Source organism: Myotis yumanensis, unplaced genomic scaffold (assembly GCF_028538775.1).
Source record: "Myotis yumanensis isolate MYYU_CA2020_CCGP unplaced genomic scaffold, mMyoYum1.0.hap1 SCAF_8, whole genome shotgun sequence".
In the NCBI taxonomy this organism is placed as follows: Eukaryota; Metazoa; Chordata; class Mammalia; order Chiroptera; family Vespertilionidae; genus Myotis; species Myotis yumanensis.
The window spans coordinates 92,655,901-92,677,308 of NW_027223759.1; the positions used below are offsets into that span (position 1 = coordinate 92,655,901).

Consider the following 21,408-nt stretch of genomic DNA (forward strand, 5'->3'; position numbering starts at 1 on the left):
TCTATCCCTTGCTCACTTTCTTGCCCTTATGGCTCACCTATTATGCCAACATTCTTGTTTCATGTTGCCCCCACAGCTCCCTTAAGCTGTCCTATTTTTTTTCTTTCGGTTTTCTGATTGTGTTATTTTTTCTACCCTATCTTCTAATTCACTGATCTGATCCTTGGCTTCCCCTATTCTGCTGTATATTCCTTCCATTCCATTGTGCTCTTTTTAAGTGTTATGTCATTCTTCATATTTACTATTTCTTTTCTCATGATCTTTAGCATCTTTGCCATCATTATTCTAAACTGTTTGATAAATTTCTTATCTCCATTTCATTTAGCTTTTCTTCTAGATAATTCTCTTGTTCTTTCATTTGGGGGTGGTTTTTTGTCTCCCCGTTTTGGCTGCCTGTTTGGGTTTGTGACTGTGTATTAGTTATATCTACTATGCCTCCCAATCTCTAGTGCAGGACAGTGTCAAATGCTATTTCTTCCTCATTAGCTCAGGCCAGACTCAGTGCCCCAGAGACCTGCCTCTGCCTGCAGACTGATTGGATTCAGTCTTGAGTAACTTCAAGCAATTATCCACAGGTTGGGGGAGAGGTTTCCCAACTGGGTGAGGTAACTGCTTCTGCCTGGAGGCTAATTGTTGTTCTCAGTTCTTAATGGGCCTCAGAAACTACAGAGGGTGGGGCAAGGGGTTTCCCAATGGGGTGGGCCAACTGTCTCCCCCCGTCCCCCCGCCCCCGACCCCGACCCCAGGCAAAAAAAATCGCCTGGATAGCAAAGGTCTGCCTAAAAAAGATGTCCTCCACAACATGAGGGAACTCATCACAGGAAACCAGGGTGTCTGGCTCCTGAGCTCTAATTCAGAGCCCCCACATCTCTAGTCCACTCTGCCCTCCCTCTGCAGGAGCCCAATGTGAGTGGCTACACACAAAATTTTGTGTATTGGACCTTTAAGAGGGTGCCTGCATTTCTAGCTCTCTCTCCCTGGCATATTGTAACGCTGCTGCTTTTCACAGCCAGTTACGCGGGCACCTTTTTCAGTTCTGGTGCTCTCTGCTGGGAGCCCAGCTTTGGGTTTAGACCCCAGAGCTCTCAGTGGCAAACCCTAGAGCTGAGATATGTCTCCGGACCTTCAGTTGCTTTCTGTGAGAGCTTTTCTTACCAGTCTCTATATCTATCCAGTCTCTAGTTGGCCTATACACTGATGTGATGTTTTTGCTATCACTAACACACACCAATATACCCTGGAATACACATCTACTTCTAAACCAATGAGTGGGTCTGAAGGCATCCATTCAGGAATAAATTTTGGGGTCATGAGGTATATTCACCTTTACCTATATTAGATGTGGCCAAATTGCTCTCCAAAGTGACTGTACTAATTTGCACCCCATCAGTTTTTGAGAGTTTCAGCTATTCCACACTTCTGCTAACAATGGGTTTGCTACAAAATCATCATTCTCACACTGTTAAAAGAGGCCCTCTCAATGTTTATGTCTATCCAGATTTTAAATGCACCCACTTTTAGACAGTAATTCCAGTTGTAGGAATATATACAAAACACATCAAATTTATCATACCCAGTACTAACCTTGGGATCAGAGCCTTGGACTCCTCAGCAGTCTCTGGACAAAGGTTGGCCAAACAGGCCAATTCAAACTTATGAAGCTTTTTCTGGAGCAACAAGCTGATCATCAGGAAGAAAATCATAACAAAACATAATCAAAGAGTGATGAATAGGAAATGGGAATCAAATGAAGAAAGGAAGAGAAAAAGTAAAGCACTTGCAATCTTTCCATAATGGTTAGGGCAGTTGCAAAAGCCTACTTTCAAATTACTTCTTGGTCCTATTCCTGGAGAACAGGAAGTTAAAACAAAATGAAGGAAACAATGAAAGTTAAGAAATCACATTCAGGCAGAGAAGCCCTGCTATTGCAACTTTTGAAAAACCACAATATGCCTCAAGGAGTATGCAATGTTTCCCCAGCAATTTATTTTGTTGCTCTCTGCTCTTCTTACCACTCTTCCTTGCTTCCTTCATTACTAATTTTGTCAAACACATGATATTAGATGCCTCCAACCTATTAGGTGTTTGACTTGGAGAAAATTCTTTCTAATTTATCAAAATAAATGAATAAATACAGGCATACCTTACTTTGTACAAATATATATGTAAACTGCATCTTTATTTTAAACTAGAGTCCCATTGCACAACATTCATGTACTGGGGGCGGGGAGGGGGGGTGTCCCTCAGCCTGGCCTGCGCCCTCTCACAGTCCAGGACACCCGAGGAGTCCTTAGTGCTGCCGGGGAGGCAGGAGAGGCTCCCACCAATGCCGCTGTGCTCGCCAGCTGTGAGCCCAGCTTCTGGCTGAGTGGCGCTCCCCCTGTGGGAGTGCACAGACCACTAGCGGGCAGCTCCTGCGTTGAGCGTCTGCCCCCTGGTGGTCAGTGTGTGTCATAGCAATCGGTTGTGCCGCCATTCATTTGATTTACATATTTGCCTTTTATTATATAGGAAGACAAACTGTATAAAACAGCGAATTACCTGACTGCTCTGCTCAGTGGTTAGAGCGTTGGTCTATGCACCAAAATTTCGAAGATTCAATCACAGGTCAAGGGTACATACCTGGGCTGCAGGTTTAATCCCCAGCCCAGGGCAGGTCCACGTGGGAGGCAACCAATCTATGTCTCTCTCATATCAGTGCTTCTCTGTAAAAACTACTAAAAAATCTTTAAAAAAATTTTTTTTGAAATATATTTTTATTGATTTCACAGAGGAAAGGAGAGGGAGAGAGACAGAAACATCAATGATAAGAGAGAATCATTGATCGGTTGCCTCCTGCACACTCCACATCATGGATCGAGCCTGCAACCCAGGCAATGTGTCCTGACTGGGAATTGAACTGTGACCTCCTGGTTCATAAGCAGACACTCAAACACAGGGCCACGCTGGCCAGGCCCAATAAAAAATCTTCTAAAAGAATAAATAAAAATAAAATAGAGCACATCAATGGTAAATGTGGTTTGAAAGAAAACTTTAATTATCTGTTCATAAACAAAACACTGTGTTTATCACTCTATTACAAGCATATTAATGTACAAAATTTAGAAATTACAGAAAGGCAAAATAAAACTGCGACCTACCCATATTACCACATAAACAAATACCAACATATAATCTTAGTATAATAGCATTCTAGACATTTTTCTGTTTCAGAATATAAACTCACACATTCTATTAGTAACTTTTTGTCACTTGAAGCTATTTTCATTTTGTAAAGAAAATACAGTAAATTTTACGTAAGTTTATAAAGAGGTTCATAATGTTTTCAAATGAGCACATACTCATTTACGAACAATACCAAAAAAGTATTAATAGCCCTGGCCTATTGCTCAGTGGTTAGAACATCAGTCTGTGGACCAAAGGGTCTTGGGTTCAATTCCTGGTCAAGGGTACGCAACTTGCCGAAACCGGTTTGGCTCAGTGGATAGAGTGTCGGCCTGCGGACTGAAGGGTCCCAGGTTCGATTCCGGTCAAGGGCATGTACCTGGGTTGCGGGCACATCCCCAGTAGGAGATGTGCAGGAGGCAGCAGATCGATGTTTCTCTCTCATCGATGTTTCTAACTCTCTATCTCTCTCCCTTCCTCTCTGTAAAAAATCAATAAAATATATTTAAAAAAAAAAGGATACGCAACTTGATTGCAGGCTCAGTGTGTGAGTGGGAGGCAACCAATTGATGTGTCTCTAACACATAGATGTTTTCCTCTCCCCCTCCACCATCACGTCCACTCGCTCTAAAAACCAATAAAAAAATTATCCTCAGTCTTTGGGTGAGGATTAAAAAACACGTATCGCCCTGGCTGGTTTGGCTCAGTGGAGTCAGCCTGTGGACTGAAGGGGCCTGGGTTTGATTCATCAAGGGCACATGCCTGGGTTGTGGGCTTGGTCCCAGTAGGGTATATGTAGGAGGCAGCTAATCAGTGATTCTCTCTTATCATTGATGTTTCTATCTCTCTCTCCCTCTCCCTTCTTATCTGAAATCAATAAAAAAATATATTTTTTAAAAAGTATCAGTAATGTAAAATAATCTAAAATTCTTCCCAGAAATAACCAGTATTAATATTTTTCATAGCCTGGCCAGCATGGCTCAGTGGTTGAGCATTGACCTATGAACCAAAAGGTAACAGGTTCCATTCTCAGTCAGGGCACATGTCTGGGTTTGGGGCTCCATCCCCAGTAGGGGGCATGGAGGACACAGCTGATCAACGATTCCTCTCATCAATGTTTCTATTTCTAACTCCCTCTCTCTTCCTCTCTGAAATCAACACAAATATATTTTTTAAATTATAAAAAGGAATCCTAACATGTTATACCAAAATTGGCCATTTTTCTTTTTTCTTTTCTTGATCCTCACTAGAGGGTATTTTTTCCACTGCTTTACAGAGAGATTGGAAGAGAGGAATGGAGGAGGGAAGGGAGAGGAGGGAGGGATGGAAGAGGTTGAGAGAGAAACATCAATGTGAGAGAGACACATTGTTTCCTTTGACAGATATCCCTTTGAGCAGCGGTTCTCAACCTGTGGGTTGCGACCCCTTTGGCAGTTGAACGACCCTTTCACAGGAGTCGCCTAAGACCATCCTGCATATCAGATATTTACATTACGATTCGTAACAGTAGCAACATTACAGTTATGAAGTAGCAACGAAAATAATTTTATGGTTGGATCACAACATGAGGAACTGTATTTAAAGGGCCAGAAGGTTGAGAACCATTGTCTTAGAGGCATAGCTAGTGAACCTGAAACCCAGGCACATGCCCTGACCAGGAAGTGAACCCCTCCCTTCTGGTTTATAGGTCGACGCTCAGCAACTGAACCACACCAGCCAGGCACAACTGGCCATTTTTCACTCAACAGCATAGTAACTGTTTTCCATGTTAGTACACATTCCACTGAAAAGTTGAGCCATAACTTATACATCAAATTTCCTCTTGTTGAACATTTCACTTGTTTCCAATGTTTTTTGAACATCATTTTAATGAACACTTGTTTGTGTAGTTGATTGCTGTGTGTTTTAAAAATAAATTCCTGGAAGTAGGATTATTCAAAGGATAAGACTGTCTGAAGGCTTCTGAGAGACATGACCCTTACAAGGGCTTTACCAATATATGCTCTCACCAGCAATAAATGACAGTGCCCATTTCTCCTACCTGTTACACTAGGATTCCCATTCTTTTTAATCTTTTCTAAGTCTAGTTAGCTATTTCACCATTTCTTTGATTTCCTTAAATATGACCATTATTTCATGTGAACTAGTCATTTAAAGTTCTGATATAAATCAAGCCATTTTTATGAACTGGGTATCACCTAAGGATATCAATCCTTCCTCAGTTTATTCACACTTACATTTTACACATGGCATTTTATCAATATAGGAAAGTTTAAATACATTTATGTAAATTCATTTATTTATTCAATTAATTATTTAGTGCCTACAATGAGACTAACACAGTGATGAATATGACTAAGTCCCTACCTTCACAAAGCTTACATTCAACTAGAGTCAATCATGTTTCCCACATTTAAAGTTTTGCTAAACCACAATATATACATTCGGTCATGCTGTCACACTTGTCACACGGCACTTTATGCATCATAGCTTAAATTTAAATCCTTAATTTCTTAGGAATTTATTTTGGTGTAATATAGAGTTCAAACTTTGTTGTAAAATGCCGAAACCGGTTTGGCTCAGTGGATAGAGCGTCGGCCTGTGGACTGAAAGGTCCCAGGTTCGATTCCGGTCAAGGGCATGTACCTGGGTTGTGGGCACATCCCCAGTAGGAGGTGTGCAGGAGGCAGCTGATCAATGTTTCTCGCTCATCGATGTTTCTAACTCTCTATCTTTCTCCCTTCCTCTCTGTAAAAAATCAACAAAATATATTTTAAAAAAAACAAAAAAACAAAAAAACAAAAAAACTTTGTTGTAAAATATTTCCCCACTAATTCACAGTGCCATTTTAACCATAAATTGGACTCATATAAAATATAATAAATTTTTATTTGAATGTTCCCAAATTTTCTATTGTTTCAATGATCTATTTCATGACAAAATATCACTATGTTATTTCAATTATTATTACTTTTTAATGCATTTTAACATCTAATAGAGTAAATTTCCCTTCATTTTTCTTTTTAAAAAATTTCTGACAATTCTCACAAATTTAAGATCATTTTATTCTGCTCTCCCTTTCAATTCCCTCAAGGATTTAGAATAGCAAATGTATACATTAGTTTGGGGCAAATTGACATTTTTGCAACATAAAGACTTTTCATTCATGAATGTGTTTAAATTCATCTTCATTTATTCAAGTCATCTTTTAGGCCTAACAGTTTATAATTTTACATGGAAGCTATGCACAGTTCCTTCCAGTCTTTTCTCCATGCATACATTCACACTTGTCAGAATAGACTATATTTCCCATACAGTTTTATCACCTTCATTTTCTGGACACTTAACATATGTAACCATCTTTCCATTTCTTTTTATATCATAGGTTTTAATGACAGCATAGTAGCCCATCAAACGGATTTACCACAATGTATTTAATTACTGTCGGGGGTGGGGCAGGTCAGCAAACCACCTGCAGCCCCTCACCCTGGCCGGCCCCACCCCCAGCCCCTCACCCCAGACAGCCCCGCCCATGGCCACTCACCCCAGCCAGCCAGCCCCTGCTGGCCCCCATTGGGGTGGAACAGCTGCACCCCATCAGTGCACAAATTTGTGCACCAGTCCTCTAGTTCATATATTTTTTTTAGTCCAAATATGCTGATATCCATACAAATGTTTTAAATCACCTACTATCCAGTAAAACTGACACTTAAAACCCAAGCCGATTTGGCTCAGTGGATAGAGCATCTGCCTAGCTGAAAGGTCCTGGGTTCGATTATGAGTCAAGGGCACATATCTTGATTGTAGGTTCCATCCCAACCCTTGTCAGGGCACATGCAGGAGGCAACCAATCGATGTGTCTCTCTCACATCAATGTTTCTCTCTCTGTGTCTCTCCCCCTCCCTTCCACTCTCTCTAAAGATCAATGAAAAAGTGTCCTCAGGTGAGGATTAACAAAAACAAACAATAAAAAACTGACCCTTTGGGAAGATGTGCTATTCTTCCTGTGGCCTTCAATACTCCCCAGCACATCACTATGTCCAGGGCACATGCAACCCAATGTGAAAAGCAAACATTGATGTTTCTCTCTGTCTTTCCCTCTCTCTTAAACATCAATGGAAAAATATCCTCAGGTGAGGAGTCACAACAAAACACACACACACAAAATGCTGTTGTTTTTTTTTATTGATTCCAGAGAGAAAGGGAGATAGAAACATCAATGATGAGAGAGAATCATTGATTGGCTGCCTCCTGCACGGCCCCTACTGAGGGGCTCGAGCCCCCAACCAGGGCATGTGCCCTTGGCCAGAATCAAATCTGGGACCCTTTAGTCTGCAGGCCGATGCTCTGTCCATTGAGCCAAACTGGGTAGGGCCAAAATGCTGTTTTTTACAATACAAAACAGCATATATACACACATACATACATATATATGAATATATATACACATATACACATGTACACATATATATATATATACACACACATACATATATATATATATATATATACACACATACACACACTAGAGGCCCGGTGCACAAAAATTTGTGCACTCGGGGGGGACGGGGGGGTCCCCTCAGCCCGGCCTGTGCCCTCTCGCAGTCTGGGACCCCTCGGGAGGTAACGACTTGCTGGCTTAGGCCTGCTCCTGGGTGGCAGAGGGCAGGCCCAATCCCTAGGTGCAGCCCCTGGTCGGGCTCAGAGCAGGGCTGATTGGGGAGTTGGGGCGCCGCCCCGTCATGCACAGAGCAGGGCGGATTGGGAGGTTGCTATGCCACCCTCAGTCATGCTCAGGGTAGGGCTGATTGGGGTGTTGGGGCACCGCCCCCTGTCACACTCAAGGCAGGGTCGATGGGGAGGTTGCGGCGCCACCCCCTGTCATGCACAGAGCAGGGCCCATCAGGGGGTTGGGGAGCTCCCCCCTGTCATGCACAGAGCAGGACCGATCAGGGGGTTGAGGAGCTCCCCCCTGTCACTCACAGAGTAGGGCCGATAGGGGAGTTAGGGCACCGCCCCCTGTCACACACAGAGCAGGGCAGTTTAGGGGGTTGGGGCGCCGCCACTGTCACACTCAGGGCAGGGCCAATGGGGAGGTTATGGCTCTACCCCATCACACACAGAGCAGGGCCCATGGGGGGGGGGGGTTGGGGCGCTGCCCTCTATCACCCACAGAGCAGGGCTGATCAGGGGGTTGGGGCTGCTGCCACTGTCACACTCAGGGCAGGGCTGATGGGGAGGTTATGGCTCTACCCTGTCACACACACAGCAGGGCCTGTGGGGGGGGGGGGGGGGTTAGGGCGCCGCACCCTGTCACAGAGCAGGGACGATCAGGGGGTTGGGGCGCCGCACCCAGTCACACACAGAGCCGCAGGGTGATCAGGGGGTTTGGGCGCTGCCCCCTGTCACGCTGATCCGGTGCCAGGAGGCCTTGAGGCTCCGCTGATCCCGGTGCTGGAAGGCATATTACCCTTTTACTATATAGGATAGAGGCCTGGGGGCCGGCTGGTTTGCCCTGAAGGGTGTCCTGGATCAGGGTGGGGGTCCCCACTGGGGTGCCTGGCCAGCCTGGATGAGGGGATGATGGCTGTTTGCAGCTGGTCACACACCCTTCAGGGTGGGGGTCCCCACTGGGGTGCCTGGCCAGTCTGGGTGAGGGGCTGAGGGCTGCTTTCAGGCTGGCGGTTGTTGACTGAAGCTCGCAACAGCTCCTTTATTTTCTCTTTTTTTTATTTTATTCTGGGCCAGCTTTAGCTCTGGCTCTAGCTATGGGGCTTCTTATCTGGTTTGTTTGCCTTCTATACTCGAAACAATGTATAACTTCAGCTCTGAGATCCTGGGCTTTTGTTTAGCTTCTAAATTTGTTTCAAAGTTTCAAACTGCCAGCTCAGAGGCCGGCAGCGCAGGCAGGGAACCTTGGAGTCCTCCTTCACTGCAGGAAGCAAGCCTCATGTTCGCTTCCAGCTGCCTGGCTGCTGGCCGCCATCTTGGCTGGCAGTTAATTTGCATATACTCACTGATTAGCCAATGAAAAGGGTAGCGGTCGTACTCCAATTACCATGTTTCTCTTTTATTAGTGTAGATATGACTGCATGAAAAAAGATCTGAAAGGCTATCAACAAACTGCTAATAATAGTTACCTTGCAAGGAGGTAACTGGGATTTGGGATATGCAAGAAGGTAGCAAAAGAGAAATCTGGCCTTATAAGCAATTTTTAATTTTTGACAAATTATTTTGCATACATTAATCCTCGAGATGATGGGGGTGGGTAATAGCATTCTACCTGTACATGTCCAATAGTCTGGATTAACAAAACCTTTCTTTTAGCCCAGCTGGCACGGCTCAGTGGTTGAGTGTCGACTTACAAACCACGTCATGGTTCGATTCCTGGTCAGGGCACATGCCCGGGTTTCAGGCTTGATCCCCAGTGTGGGGTGTGCATGGTGGGGTGTGCATGACGCAGCCAATCAATGATTCTCTCTCATCACAGATTTTTTCTCTCTCTCTCTTCCTCCCTCTCTGAAACCAATAAAAATAAAATGTATTTTTTTAAAAACTTCTTTTAGCACTCACCTACGGACACTGGCAATGGTTTCTCTGTTTTTGAAACGACTGAAACGAGCTGTGTAGTTTAAAGTTTTCATGAAGACCTCAGAAAGTTCCTGTTCGTCCTCTGCACTTTCATTCTGTTGCTTTCGATGTTCCAGAAGCATGTGAACTTCTGAATTTAGAAGTGTCTCGGCTGTTTCAAACTCTATTTATGAGAAGCATAAACGTTAGCTGAAAATATTCTTTCAAAAGTGAGCTTCTAAATGTTGATTTTTGCCTTTGAGACTTACAGCAAGTCTCTGTCCCTGCAGAAATCCAACTTTACCTTCATCCAGACTTGTATACAAGACACAGTGGAGTTCATGAGACACTACAACAGTAGTTCTCAACCTTCCGGCCCTTTAAATACAGTTCCTCATGTTGTGACCCAACCATAAAATTATTTTTGTTACTACTTCATAACTGTAATGTTGCTAGTTATGAATCGCAATGTACATTTCTGATATGCAGGATGGTCTTAGGCAACCCCTGTGAAAGGGTCGTTCGACCCCCAAAGGGGTCGAGACCCACAGGTTGAGAACCACTGCACTAAAAGCTCAGTTGGGCTACTTCCTGATATAAAGGAACCTGACCTAGACACGGGATTACATTACACATCATTCTCCTAAATTAGGGCAGGTACTGGTTTCTTTCTAGCTTATTGATATAATATTGTATTGGTTATATTAGTTTCAGGTGTACAATATAGTAATTGGACATTTTTATACCTTATGATGTGACCACCCATTCCACTAATTCTAGTGATCATCTGCCACTGTGCAAACCTATCACAATATTATAGTCCCCTTCCCCTTTTCGCCCTGTCTCTTATCCCCCTCCTCTATCTCTATTAGTCTGCTTTTGTCTTTATTCATCTGTGTTTTTCTGGATTCCACACATAAGTGAAATGTACAGTATTTTTTTCTCTAATTAATTTTCCCTTAGCATAATACTCTCTAGGTCTATCCATGTTGTCGCAAATGGCAAGACTTTATTATTATTACTTTTTGTTCACCTTCACCCGAGTATACTTTTCCATTGATTTCTTTTTTTTATTTTTATTTATGTCAGAGGGGAAGGGAGAGGGAGAGAAACACCAATGATGAGAGAGAATCATTGATTGGCTGCCTTCCGCACACCCCAGACTGGCATGCATCCGGACCAGGAATAGAACTGTGACTCCTGGTTCATAGGTCGACGCTCAACCACTGAGCCATGCCAGCAAGGCTCCATTGATTTTTAGAGTGGAAGAAAGGGAAGGAGGGGGAGAGAAAGAGAGAAATATCAGTGTGATGGAGACATTAATTGGTTGTCTCCTGCATGGGGTTAGGGTTCAAAACTGTAACCCAGGTACATGCCCTTAACTGGGAATCAAACCCATATTTGTAGGCCATTTGTATGTCTTCTTTGGAGAAACGTCTTCCTGCCCATTTTTTCTAGCATAAGTGCTGCAGAGGTGCATACTGTATGGCCATTTTCTGATACGATTATTTTTTATTGAGCTGTATGGGTTCCTTATATATTTTTGCTATCAAACCTTTATTTGATACATCATTTGCAAATATACTCTCATTTTAAGAATTATTGTTAGGCCCAGCCAGCATGGCTCAGTGGTTGAGCATCGACCTATGAACCAGGAGGTTACATTTCGATTTCCGGTCAGGGCACATGCCCAGGTTGTGGGCTCGATCCCCAGCAGGGGGCATGCAAGAGGCAGGCATGCAAGAGGCAGCCAATTGATGAGTCTCTCTCATCATTGATCCTTCAATCTCCCCCCCCTTCTTCTTGAAATTAATAAAATAAAACAATATTACACACACACACACACACACACACACACACATATACATACAAAGAACCATTATGTTAGGGAGGGCCGAATCTTTGGAAGCAAACATTAATGATGCACCCCAAAATACATTTTTGTTTGCATGAGACCACACTGAAACAACTGAGTCACACCTGCCAGGGCAATTGAGGTTTTAAAGGTTTTTATATATAATAGGAATTGAGCTTGCAGATAAAAACACCCATCCCCTCTATATTTCATAGTCAAAGTACTCTATCAACTAAACCTAATTTATTTATTTATTTATTTATTTAAATTTTAAAAATTGATTTCAAAGAGGAAGGGAGAGGAGAAACCAAGATGGTGGCATAGGTAAACACCGGAAATTGCTGCCTCGCACAACCATTTCAAAAATACAACTAAAAGACAAAACGGACATCATCCAGAACCACAGAAAGGCTGGCTGAGAGGAAATTCTACAACTAGAAGGAAAGAGAAAAGCACACTGAGAATCAGAGGAGGTTTGGAAGTGAAGTGCAGAGGTACGGAGGCGCATGTGGAAAGGGCTGGCAACTGAGGACGCGGTTGTCTTTTTCAATCCGGAGGGAGTCTCAAGATCCCGACTGCTCTGAACTCCAGTTCCAGGCGAGTCTCTGAGGACCCAGACTCATACTGGGAGAAACTGGACAATCTGGCATTGGTCGGAACTCGAGGGCGGCTTTCTCTCAGAGGTGCTTGCAGTGATTACCACGGGACACTGAGACACGGGGCTTCTTAAGGTAGGAATGAGGAGAAGCCATAGCTATTGGCTTCGCCCTGTTGATTCCCTGAGACCCCGCCCCACCCAAGCTGTGTACAGAGGCTTTTGCATATGAAAGGCCTGGCCCTTTGCAATCTGAAAATTACCTAACAAACTGCAGCTTGGTCAGAGAGACCCAGAACTTCCAAAAGAAGGCCCAAGGCCCCACAGCAGCTTGCATTACTTCACAGCTGGGCCTCATCTGGGCACCTCCAAACCCCAAAAAAAGAAGAGGAATCTGCAGATCTCTCCGTAGCTCCAGCTGGGTAGCCTCAGGCAGAGGCTAGATTAGCACCTCCGTAGAGATCCAAGAGCCAATGTACCCAGTGGTCAGAGTGGGACCATCCAGATTACAACTCCTCAGATCCATAAGGGACACACTCAGGGGGGCAGACTCAGTGAGCACCAAAGCCCCACTGAAGCAAGTCTGGCCCCAGAATGGTGTCTTCAGCACAGAAGTTCTCCCACTGTAGACACAGCTGATTCTCACAGCCAACTGGTCTGGAGGTCAATTCCTCCTAGTGATACCTACAACAATCAAGGCTTAACTACAACAAGACTGTGCACAAAGCCCACAGAGGGGTGCACCAAGAGTGTCCACCTCAGGTAATTGGGGAGGCTGAGCCACTGGGCCCTATAGGACATCTAGCACAGAAAGCCACTCTATCAACACAGGGAAGCATAAAAAATGCGGAGACAAAGAAACAGGTCACAAATGACAGAAATGAAGGAAAGCAAACTACTGGATATAGAGTTCAAAACCACACTGATAAGGTTTTTCAAGAATTTTCTAGAAACTGCCGATAAATTTAGTAAGATCCTCAAGAAATCTAGTGAGACTCTCGAGGATATGAACAAAGACCAACTAGAAATTAAGCATACACTGATTGAAATAAAGAATATTATACAGAGTTCCAACAGCAGACTACAGGATCGCAAGAGTCAAGTCAAAGATTTGAAATACGAAGAAGCAAAAATCACCCAACCTGAAAAGCAAAAAGAAAAAAAGAATCCAAAAATATGAAGATAGTGTAAGGAGCCTCTGGGACAACTTCAAGCATACCAACATCAGAATTATAGAGGTGCCAGAAGAAGAGAGAGGGCAAGATATTGAAAACCTATTTGAAGAAATAATGACAGAAAATTTCCCATACCTGGTGAAAGAAATAGACTTACAAGTCCAGGAAGCGCAGAGAACCCCAAACAAAAGGAATCCAAAGAGGACCACACCAAGACACATCATAATTAAAATGCCAAGAGCAAAAGACAAAGAGAGAATCTTAAAAGCAGCAAGAGAAAAACAGTCAGTTACCTACAAGGGAGTACCCATACGACTGTCAGCTGATTTCTCAACAGAAACTTTGCAGGCCAGAAGGGAATGGCAAGAAATATTCAAAGTGATGAATAGCAAGAACCTACAACCAAGATTACTTTATCCAGCAAAGCTACCATTCAGAATTGAAGGTCAGATAAAGAACTTCACAGATAAGGAAAAGCTAAAGGAGTTCATCACCACTAAACCAGTATTATATGAAATGCTGAACGGTATCCTTTAAGAAGAGGAAGAAGAAATAGGTAAAGATACAAATTGTGAACAACAAACATGCATCTATCAACAAGTGAATCTAAGACTCAAGTGAATAAATAATCTGATGTACAGAATGAACTGGTGATTATAATGAATCAGGGACATAGAAAGGGAATGGACTGACTATTCTTGGGGGGGAAAGAGGAATGGGAGATGCGGGAAGAGACTGGACAAAAATTGTGCACCTATGGATGAGGACAGTGGGTGGGGAGTGAGGGCGGACGGTGGGGCAGGAACTGGGAGGAGGGGAGTTATGCGGGGAAAAAAAAGAGGAACAAATGTAATCTGAACAATAAAGATTTAATAAAAAAAAATAAAAATAAAAAGATAATCATGTCAAAAAAAGAAAAGAGACTGCACAAAGCCCACAAGCGGGTGCACCAAGAGTGTCCACCTCCGGTAATTGGGGAGGCTGAGCCACTGGGCCCTATAGGACACCTAGCACACAAAGCCACTCTACCAACACATGGAAGCATAAAAAATGCAGAGACAAAGAAACAGGTCACAAATGACAGAAATGAAGGAAAGCAAACTACAGGATAGAGAGTTCAAAACCACACTTATAAGGTTTTTAAGAGTTTTCTAGAAACCAACGATAAATTTAGTTGACACCCTCGATAAATCTAGTGAGATCCTCGAGGATATGAAAAAGGACCAACTAGAAATTAAGCATACACTGACTGAAATAAAGAATATTATACAGCCCCAACCGTTTGGCTCAGTGGATAGAGCGTTGGCCTGCAGACTGAATGGTCCCAGGTTCGATTCCGGCCAAGGGCATGTACCTTGGTTGCGGGCACATCCCCGGTAGGGGGTGTGCAGGAGGCAGTTGATCGATGTTTCCCTCTCATCGATGTTTCTAACTCTCTATCCCTCCCCCTTCCTCTCTGTAAAAAAATCAATAAAATATATTAAAAAATATTATACAGAGATCCAACAGCAGACCAGAGGATCGCAAGAATCAAGACAAAGATCTGAAATACAAAGAAGTAAAAAACACCCAACCGGAAAAGCAAAAAGAGAAAGGAATCCAAAAATATGAAGATAGTGTAAGGAACCTCTGGGACAACTTAAAGCATACCAACATCCGAATTATGGGGGTGCCAGAAGAAGAGAGATAGCAAGATATTAAAAACCTATAAAATATATTTTAAAAAAAAAACAAATTATTGCCTCAGAACAATGAATGCAGATGACATTAAATATCAGAAAATATGACCCCAAATTTCTGAAGTGAGAGTAACAAGTGACGTAAAGAGGAGGGGGAGGCAGCAGTAGCTAAATAGGGATCAGTCTCAGCTTCTGAGGCAACAGCATTAATATAGCCTTAGGAAATGAAAAGAGAGTCAACACTCTACTAATAATCACCTCCAAGTTTGTTACAGCTGCTGTTTTTATATATACGTGTGTGTATGTATGTGTTTTTATTGATTTGAGAGAGGAAGAGGGAGAAACATTGGAGAAAGCCATCAGTCAGCTGCTTCCTGCACGCCCCCTACTGGGGATTGAGCCAGCACCCGGACATATGCCCTGACCAGGAATTGAACTGGCGACTTCTCCGTGCGTGAGACCACACTGAACCAACTGAGTAACACCTGCCAGGGCAGTTGATGTTTTTAAGGCTTCTGTAAAATCGCCCAAAGTTAGAGATGCCTACCTTTCAGCGCTAAACAAATTTACCTATGAAATGTAATGGATGGAGCTTAGGACACCAGGAGACTAATCACCTGTCACTATTCCTCACTGAAGGCAATGCCCAAGTACTATTTACACAACACCCTCACTCTTTTCAATCAATGAAAGAACAAGGTAGCCAAATTGTGACTTAGAGGACCTAAGAGAGGGGTGCCTAAGTCCAACCAATCAATGTGTCTCTCTTACATCAAACTTACTTTCTCTCTCTCTCCCTCTCCCCACTGCCCCCCTTCACTCTCTCTAAAAATCAATGGAAAAAATATTCTTGGATGTGGATTAATAACAACAAAAAAACAATAAAAACATATCCTTGGGTGAGGATTAAAAAATCCTATATAATAAAGAGCTAATATGCAAATGGTCAATACACCCTCACCCTGGGAGACCTGAGGCTGCGCCCCCCCACCCTGCAGAGCTTGTTGGGGGTGGGGCCGGCCGGGTCTGGGTCTTGTACACTTTAGAGGCACTGCAGGTGGGCAGAGACTTGACTCTGGGTCCCACAGCACACCCCAGACTCTGACAGGGAGATTTTCATATACATTTTACTGATTTTCTTTCATCTCTGACACTTCTATTATAGAGAAAGGGCAAATACCAATATTAAAATATTTCCTCTAATTAACTCCCTTTTAATGTGCATGAATTTCGTGCACCAGGGCACTAGTAATAATAATAAAAGGGAAGAGAAGAGGTGGCTCAAACACTTTTTTTGTATCTATGGAGAGTTAGGACCCAAGACCTCTACCCATAGCTAACCACAACCACCATTTTTAGATGTAATCTCTCACACTCACACTATACATAATTTATTTGGAAAAGGAAAGGAAATAGATCAGGGGATCTGTAAGTTATGAACCCCCTGTGTAGGATTTTAAGAGCAACCGCCACAATTCACTACCCTCTTCTGACAAGGAAAACAGGTCATTGGCCAGCACCTCAGCCGGGAATGACCTTGAGGAGCCTTCACTGCACCCATTCATGTTGTATGATAAGGTGACCATTTCAGATGGTCTTCTACTGCACATTTTTCTCTAGTACAAAACGGTTTAGGGGATTTCTTTACTTGAGGGAGGGAGTGACTGGGATGATATAATCCTTTTTAGAAAAATGACTTTACTTTCTAATTTTTTCAAAAGAGTTGCTATTAATTATATCATATAGACAAAGGATAAATTTTATTTGTGGGCAAATATGGTTGTGAAAACTACCAATAAAAGTACTCAGAAGCTTTCACTCCTACAATTATTTTCACACATTTGTTTACCTTATATCCCATAGCATAGACTTTCTTTATCTCTTAAGTAGTGTTGTTCTAAAATACATAATACCTTATATGCCTGTATCAGCCGAGAGTTAAAGATAATAGCTTGATAGGATCTACAATCTAATTATACCCAATTCAATAAAATTCTCGTGTGTACCAGATGCTACATGCTTTTATCAAAACAAGTATTTTCAGAGTGTATAAAGAAAACAGCACTAAATAAAAAGTACCCAGAGGAAATCCAAATACAAAAAACTGGCTTAATTTATCACGAAATTAAGAAGACCATCTCCTTCTTAGTTATTACCTTTTTAAAAAGAAACACCTGTATATTCCCATCATGCAAAAAAACTTCTGTGAAGCTATTCTATGAAAATATTTGCACTTGAATCTATGAAATAAAAAACTGGCCTGGCTGGTGTGGCTCAGTGGTTGAGCGTCATGGTTCGAATCTTGATTCTTGGTTAGGGCACTTGCCTGGGAGGCGGGCTCCATGCCCAGGAGGGGGCATGCAGGAGGGAGCCGATCAATGATTCTCTCTCATCATTGATGTCTCTCTCTCTCTCTCTCTCTCTCCTCCCTTCCTCTCTGAAACCAATATAGAAATTTATTTTTAAAATAGTAATAGCATTTTAAATATAATTTATAACTTTAACTATATAATTTAAATATAATTTTAATCATATAATTATAAATAATTATATAAAGTTTCACAATAAATAAAATTACACTATTTTTTAAAAAGGCGGGTATTGTGCCCTGACCGGTTTGCTCAGTGGATAGAGAGTAGCCCTGCGGACTGAAGGGTCCCCGGTTCGATTCCGGTCAAGGGCATGTACCTTGGTTGCAGGCATATCCCCAGTGGGAGGTGTGCAGGAGGCAGCTGATCGGTGTTTCTCTCTCATCGATGTTTCTAACTCTCTATCCCTCTCCCTTCTTCTCTGTGAAAATTCAATAAAATAAATTTTTAAAAAAATAAAAGGCGGGTATTGTTAAGGTTTCCTCAATTTGCTTTGTTTTTCAGTGCCTACAAGATATGTTGTTTTAATACCTTAAGCTTTCTCTTTATTTTTGGTTTCATCGCAGGGCACAGAGGAAGTTCCCAAATAGCAAAATGTGCTCTCCGTGCAGCCACCTGACCAGGACCCTCCCTTTCCAAACGCGGCCGGGCCTCCGCACCTCTTCCCGCCTCGCCGCGCGCGGCCCTCGGAGGCCGGTCCACCCCGCCAGGCGGCTCCCTCGGCCGGCGCACCCGGAGGCCACTCCCGCAGGCGCGGCCCGCACACCACGCGGCGGCTGCACTGGGGGCGGGAGCGCCGCCTCCCCGTCCCGGTCTCGCCCTTTCCGTTTCTCCGACCCGACCGCCCGGCGCCCGCCCTCTGTCTCGGCGCGGCCGGCAGGGAGCCCGGAGCCCTCGGGACGAACGAGCCGAGTTCAGCCCGCGCTGGGCTTCCCTAGTGCCTGAGGCCCATCCAGACCCCACGCGAGTGTCGGCTCCGTCCCCTCCGAAGGGGGCGGCAGCCACAGGCCCACCTTTGGGGAAGATGAGCTGTGAGGCGTCCTCCTCCACGTCGCCAGCCCGCGGGTCACTGCAGCCCGCCGCCATCGCTGCGCCGACACTTCTACCGCCGGAAGCGGAAGCGCCGGGCTTCCGGCTGGGCCACGGAAGGGGCGGGACCCCCAGTGGGCGGGGCCTAGAGGTGGGCGGGTCGGCAGGCTGAGGCCCCTCCGGAGAGATGCGCTCCGCTTCTCCGCCGAGTTCCCGGGCCCCTGCCCTCCCCGCGGTCCCTGGGGAAGCGCGGCAGGACTGGGTGCGGTGCAGGAACGCGCTCGCTCGACCCAGGCGCTGCGCCGATGGAAGCTGGTCGGTGACCCGTTGTACAGTAGTGAGCAGCTAGGAAAATTCCAACACAAGCGGAATAGGGAAACAGATCCACGGCAGTTAGTGTCCACCCAGTAAGTCCTATCTCCCGGAACCCAAGGACACAAGAGTAAATGGGTTGCACTTCTCCTCCCCAACCAGAGGGTAGAGAGCTTAAATCACCTCCTCAGAGAGTGTTATGCCCAGATTTCAAAATCCCCAAAGACAGACCACCAGGGAGCCGAGTCCGATGCAAAAGCAAGAGTCATTTATTCAAACTAGCTAGTTTGGTCCCTCTGCCTCCCTCACTGACACAGTGGAGTGACAGAAAGCAAGAGAGCCCGGAGTCTTGGGAGAACAAAGAATTTATAGGGCTTGGGTCAGGGGGTAGGGGCTCACTCGGACGGCTGATTTGGCCAATTCTGGTTGGTTGAGTGATGGGGGGGGGGGGGGCTAATGAGGCAAGGGTAGGGTGCAGCTAGAGTCTGGTTACACAAAGACAGGAGGTGGCTAGCATACTTTTGGCCTTGGGCTAGTTTCCTTGCGTTCCTATTGGCTGAGATAAGGGCTGGCTGAGCAACTGATACATTCTAAGGCTTTTGCTTGAAGAGGAGTTAGGAACACGGTTATCAGCCCTGTTCTGTCCTTTCATTCCCCCCTTGTCTTGGAACTTCCAGCTCAATCATGAGACGGACTGAACTATCAACTGAACTACTTTTATACACTTCTTGACAAATTGGACTAGTCTGTTAATAATGCAAGGGCCGAAAGTCAACAGCATCAGGAGGATTATAAGGGGTCCGCCGAGGTCCGCGGTCTTCTTGAGGGTGATCTGCAGCAGGTGTGTCTGGTCAGAGGTCACCCTCCAGTCAGGCTCCTTGCTGTCCTGGGCACAGAAGGAGCTGGGCTTGTGACCTGGCAGAGACAAACTATAACAAATGGCCCGGTGGAAGGGAAAGAAACCATTTTAGTTTTAACAACCTCTATTGAAATAGGATTTTTCTTCTTAAAATTCCTCTATGGCTATCAAAAAGCCAAATTAATATTAATTTATCTACTGTATTCAATTTGGCCTGATGTTTGCATAAACACAACAAGAATGGTAACTGACTACCTTTGCTGGAATTTCATGACTGAATCTTAACGTGCCCCGTAGGTCCAGGAAGCCAAGCCATTCAGTCGCCATCAGGCCTGCCTGCAGCATCCACTGAGGTAGCTGAATCCCTCACCTGTAGCAACTCCACCTGAGCCCATGCTCTAGGCTTTAAGGCCCATTTCAGTAGCCCTCCTACTCATTGCGGCCTAGAGTGAGTGGGGGTTCCGCAGGGATGCAGAGGCATCCTTATTGCCCCCCTTCTACTCTTGCCAACCGCCAGTGATGGTAGGGCATGGGCCTGACGCTCCAGCGCCAGCCATCTTCAGGGCTCCCAAGCAGGATACCAGGCTCTTCCTGTGGCACTCTTATTGGCTTCAAATCTTCAGAGCTCAGACAGGTTTCTTTAAAACATGATATTCCAGTCAAAGTTTCTGGTTAATAAAATTACTATTAAAAACCGGTCTTATTGATTTCATGCAAAGAAATGTATTGCCATGACTTATTAAGCATTGCCAGATTTCAGAGGAATTATATAAAGAGAAAAACATACTGATCTGCTCTAAGATCTTCTGATTTTTCTTGTTAGTCCTTTTCAAGTTGGGGTGAGTCCTGGGGTCATGAACTTCTTTACCCACATTGAGTCCCCAGGCTGGAAAGGATGTACAGAGTCCGAGGTGGCACTGGCAGGGCATCTCGAACAAGCTTATGGGTGGCTTCTAATTTCTGTAAGAGATCACATAAACGAATGAGTTACCGTGTTCTTTCTGAGGTCCACAGTTCTCTGATGTCCAAGGAAAAAAAGGCAGTTTGTCCGGTGGCTTTTAGAACTGGTGCCTTTTTAGATGTTACTGGTCCCATTGGCTCTGTCAAGACTGAATAGGCTGCTCCAGAATACACCAGGAAACTAACCGGGGGTTCTATTTATTTATAAATATTTATATCTAAGTAGACATATAAACATTAAATAAACATCCACATTTATACTTTTTCAGTGAACAAGTACTTTTACAGTCTTGGGAATTTTGGCAGATAACAGGAACACTGCCCAAGTCCCCTGATGGTGGCCTGACAGGAACAGATGTGGAGGCCTTTGGCTGGGGGGTATAAAGTCTTCATTCTTCCTCTCTCGGCACTGCTAAGGACAGGATCATTGGAGAGGTCTCTTCACCTAGGCAAGGCTGTGCTGAGCCATCTGGGGCAAAAGTGGTTTCTGCTTCCATTAGAGGGACCAGGTCAACTGGTAAATATAGGAATTCATGAACCACCTGTTGGCTGCCTAACTGACATCGGCGGAGGCTGCAGAACAGTCTGCAGCTGTGGTCCCGGAAGCTCCAATAATGGTGACTTCCTGTCCTGAGAGGGGAGCTACCTTCTGAGTAACTACCGAGTGCTCTGCCGCTATATCAATCATAAAGTTCACAGTCTGGCCCCCAATCTTCATTTTGACCATCGGCTCATGGGGGCCCAGTTGGAAAAAGCCCAGTCTGTCCTAGTCGGAGTCAGCTGTTGCCAGTCCGAGGAGGTCTGCCTCAGGCGGCTCTGGCCAATAGCGGCTGGGTGGTT

General features: G+C 44.4%; 1 protein-coding gene across 1 annotated transcript in view; it reads right to left on the reverse strand.

Moving 5' to 3' along the window:
- The window catches only part of POLR2D (RNA polymerase II subunit D), a 33,085-nt gene extending 14,574 nt beyond the window's left edge, over nt 1-18,511 (reverse strand). Inside the window, exons 1-3 of the mRNA XM_070423199.1 lie at nt 18,422-18,511; nt 9,739-9,919; nt 1,585-1,680 (exon numbers count right to left, since the gene is read on the reverse strand). Coding sequence (XP_070279300.1) covers nt 1,585-1,680; nt 9,739-9,919; nt 18,422-18,494 — 350 coding nt within the window. The 5' untranslated portion in view covers nt 18,495-18,511. The remainder of the gene's footprint in view (nt 1-1,584; nt 1,681-9,738; nt 9,920-18,421) is intronic.
- Nucleotides 18,512-21,408: the final 2,897 nt, after the last annotated feature.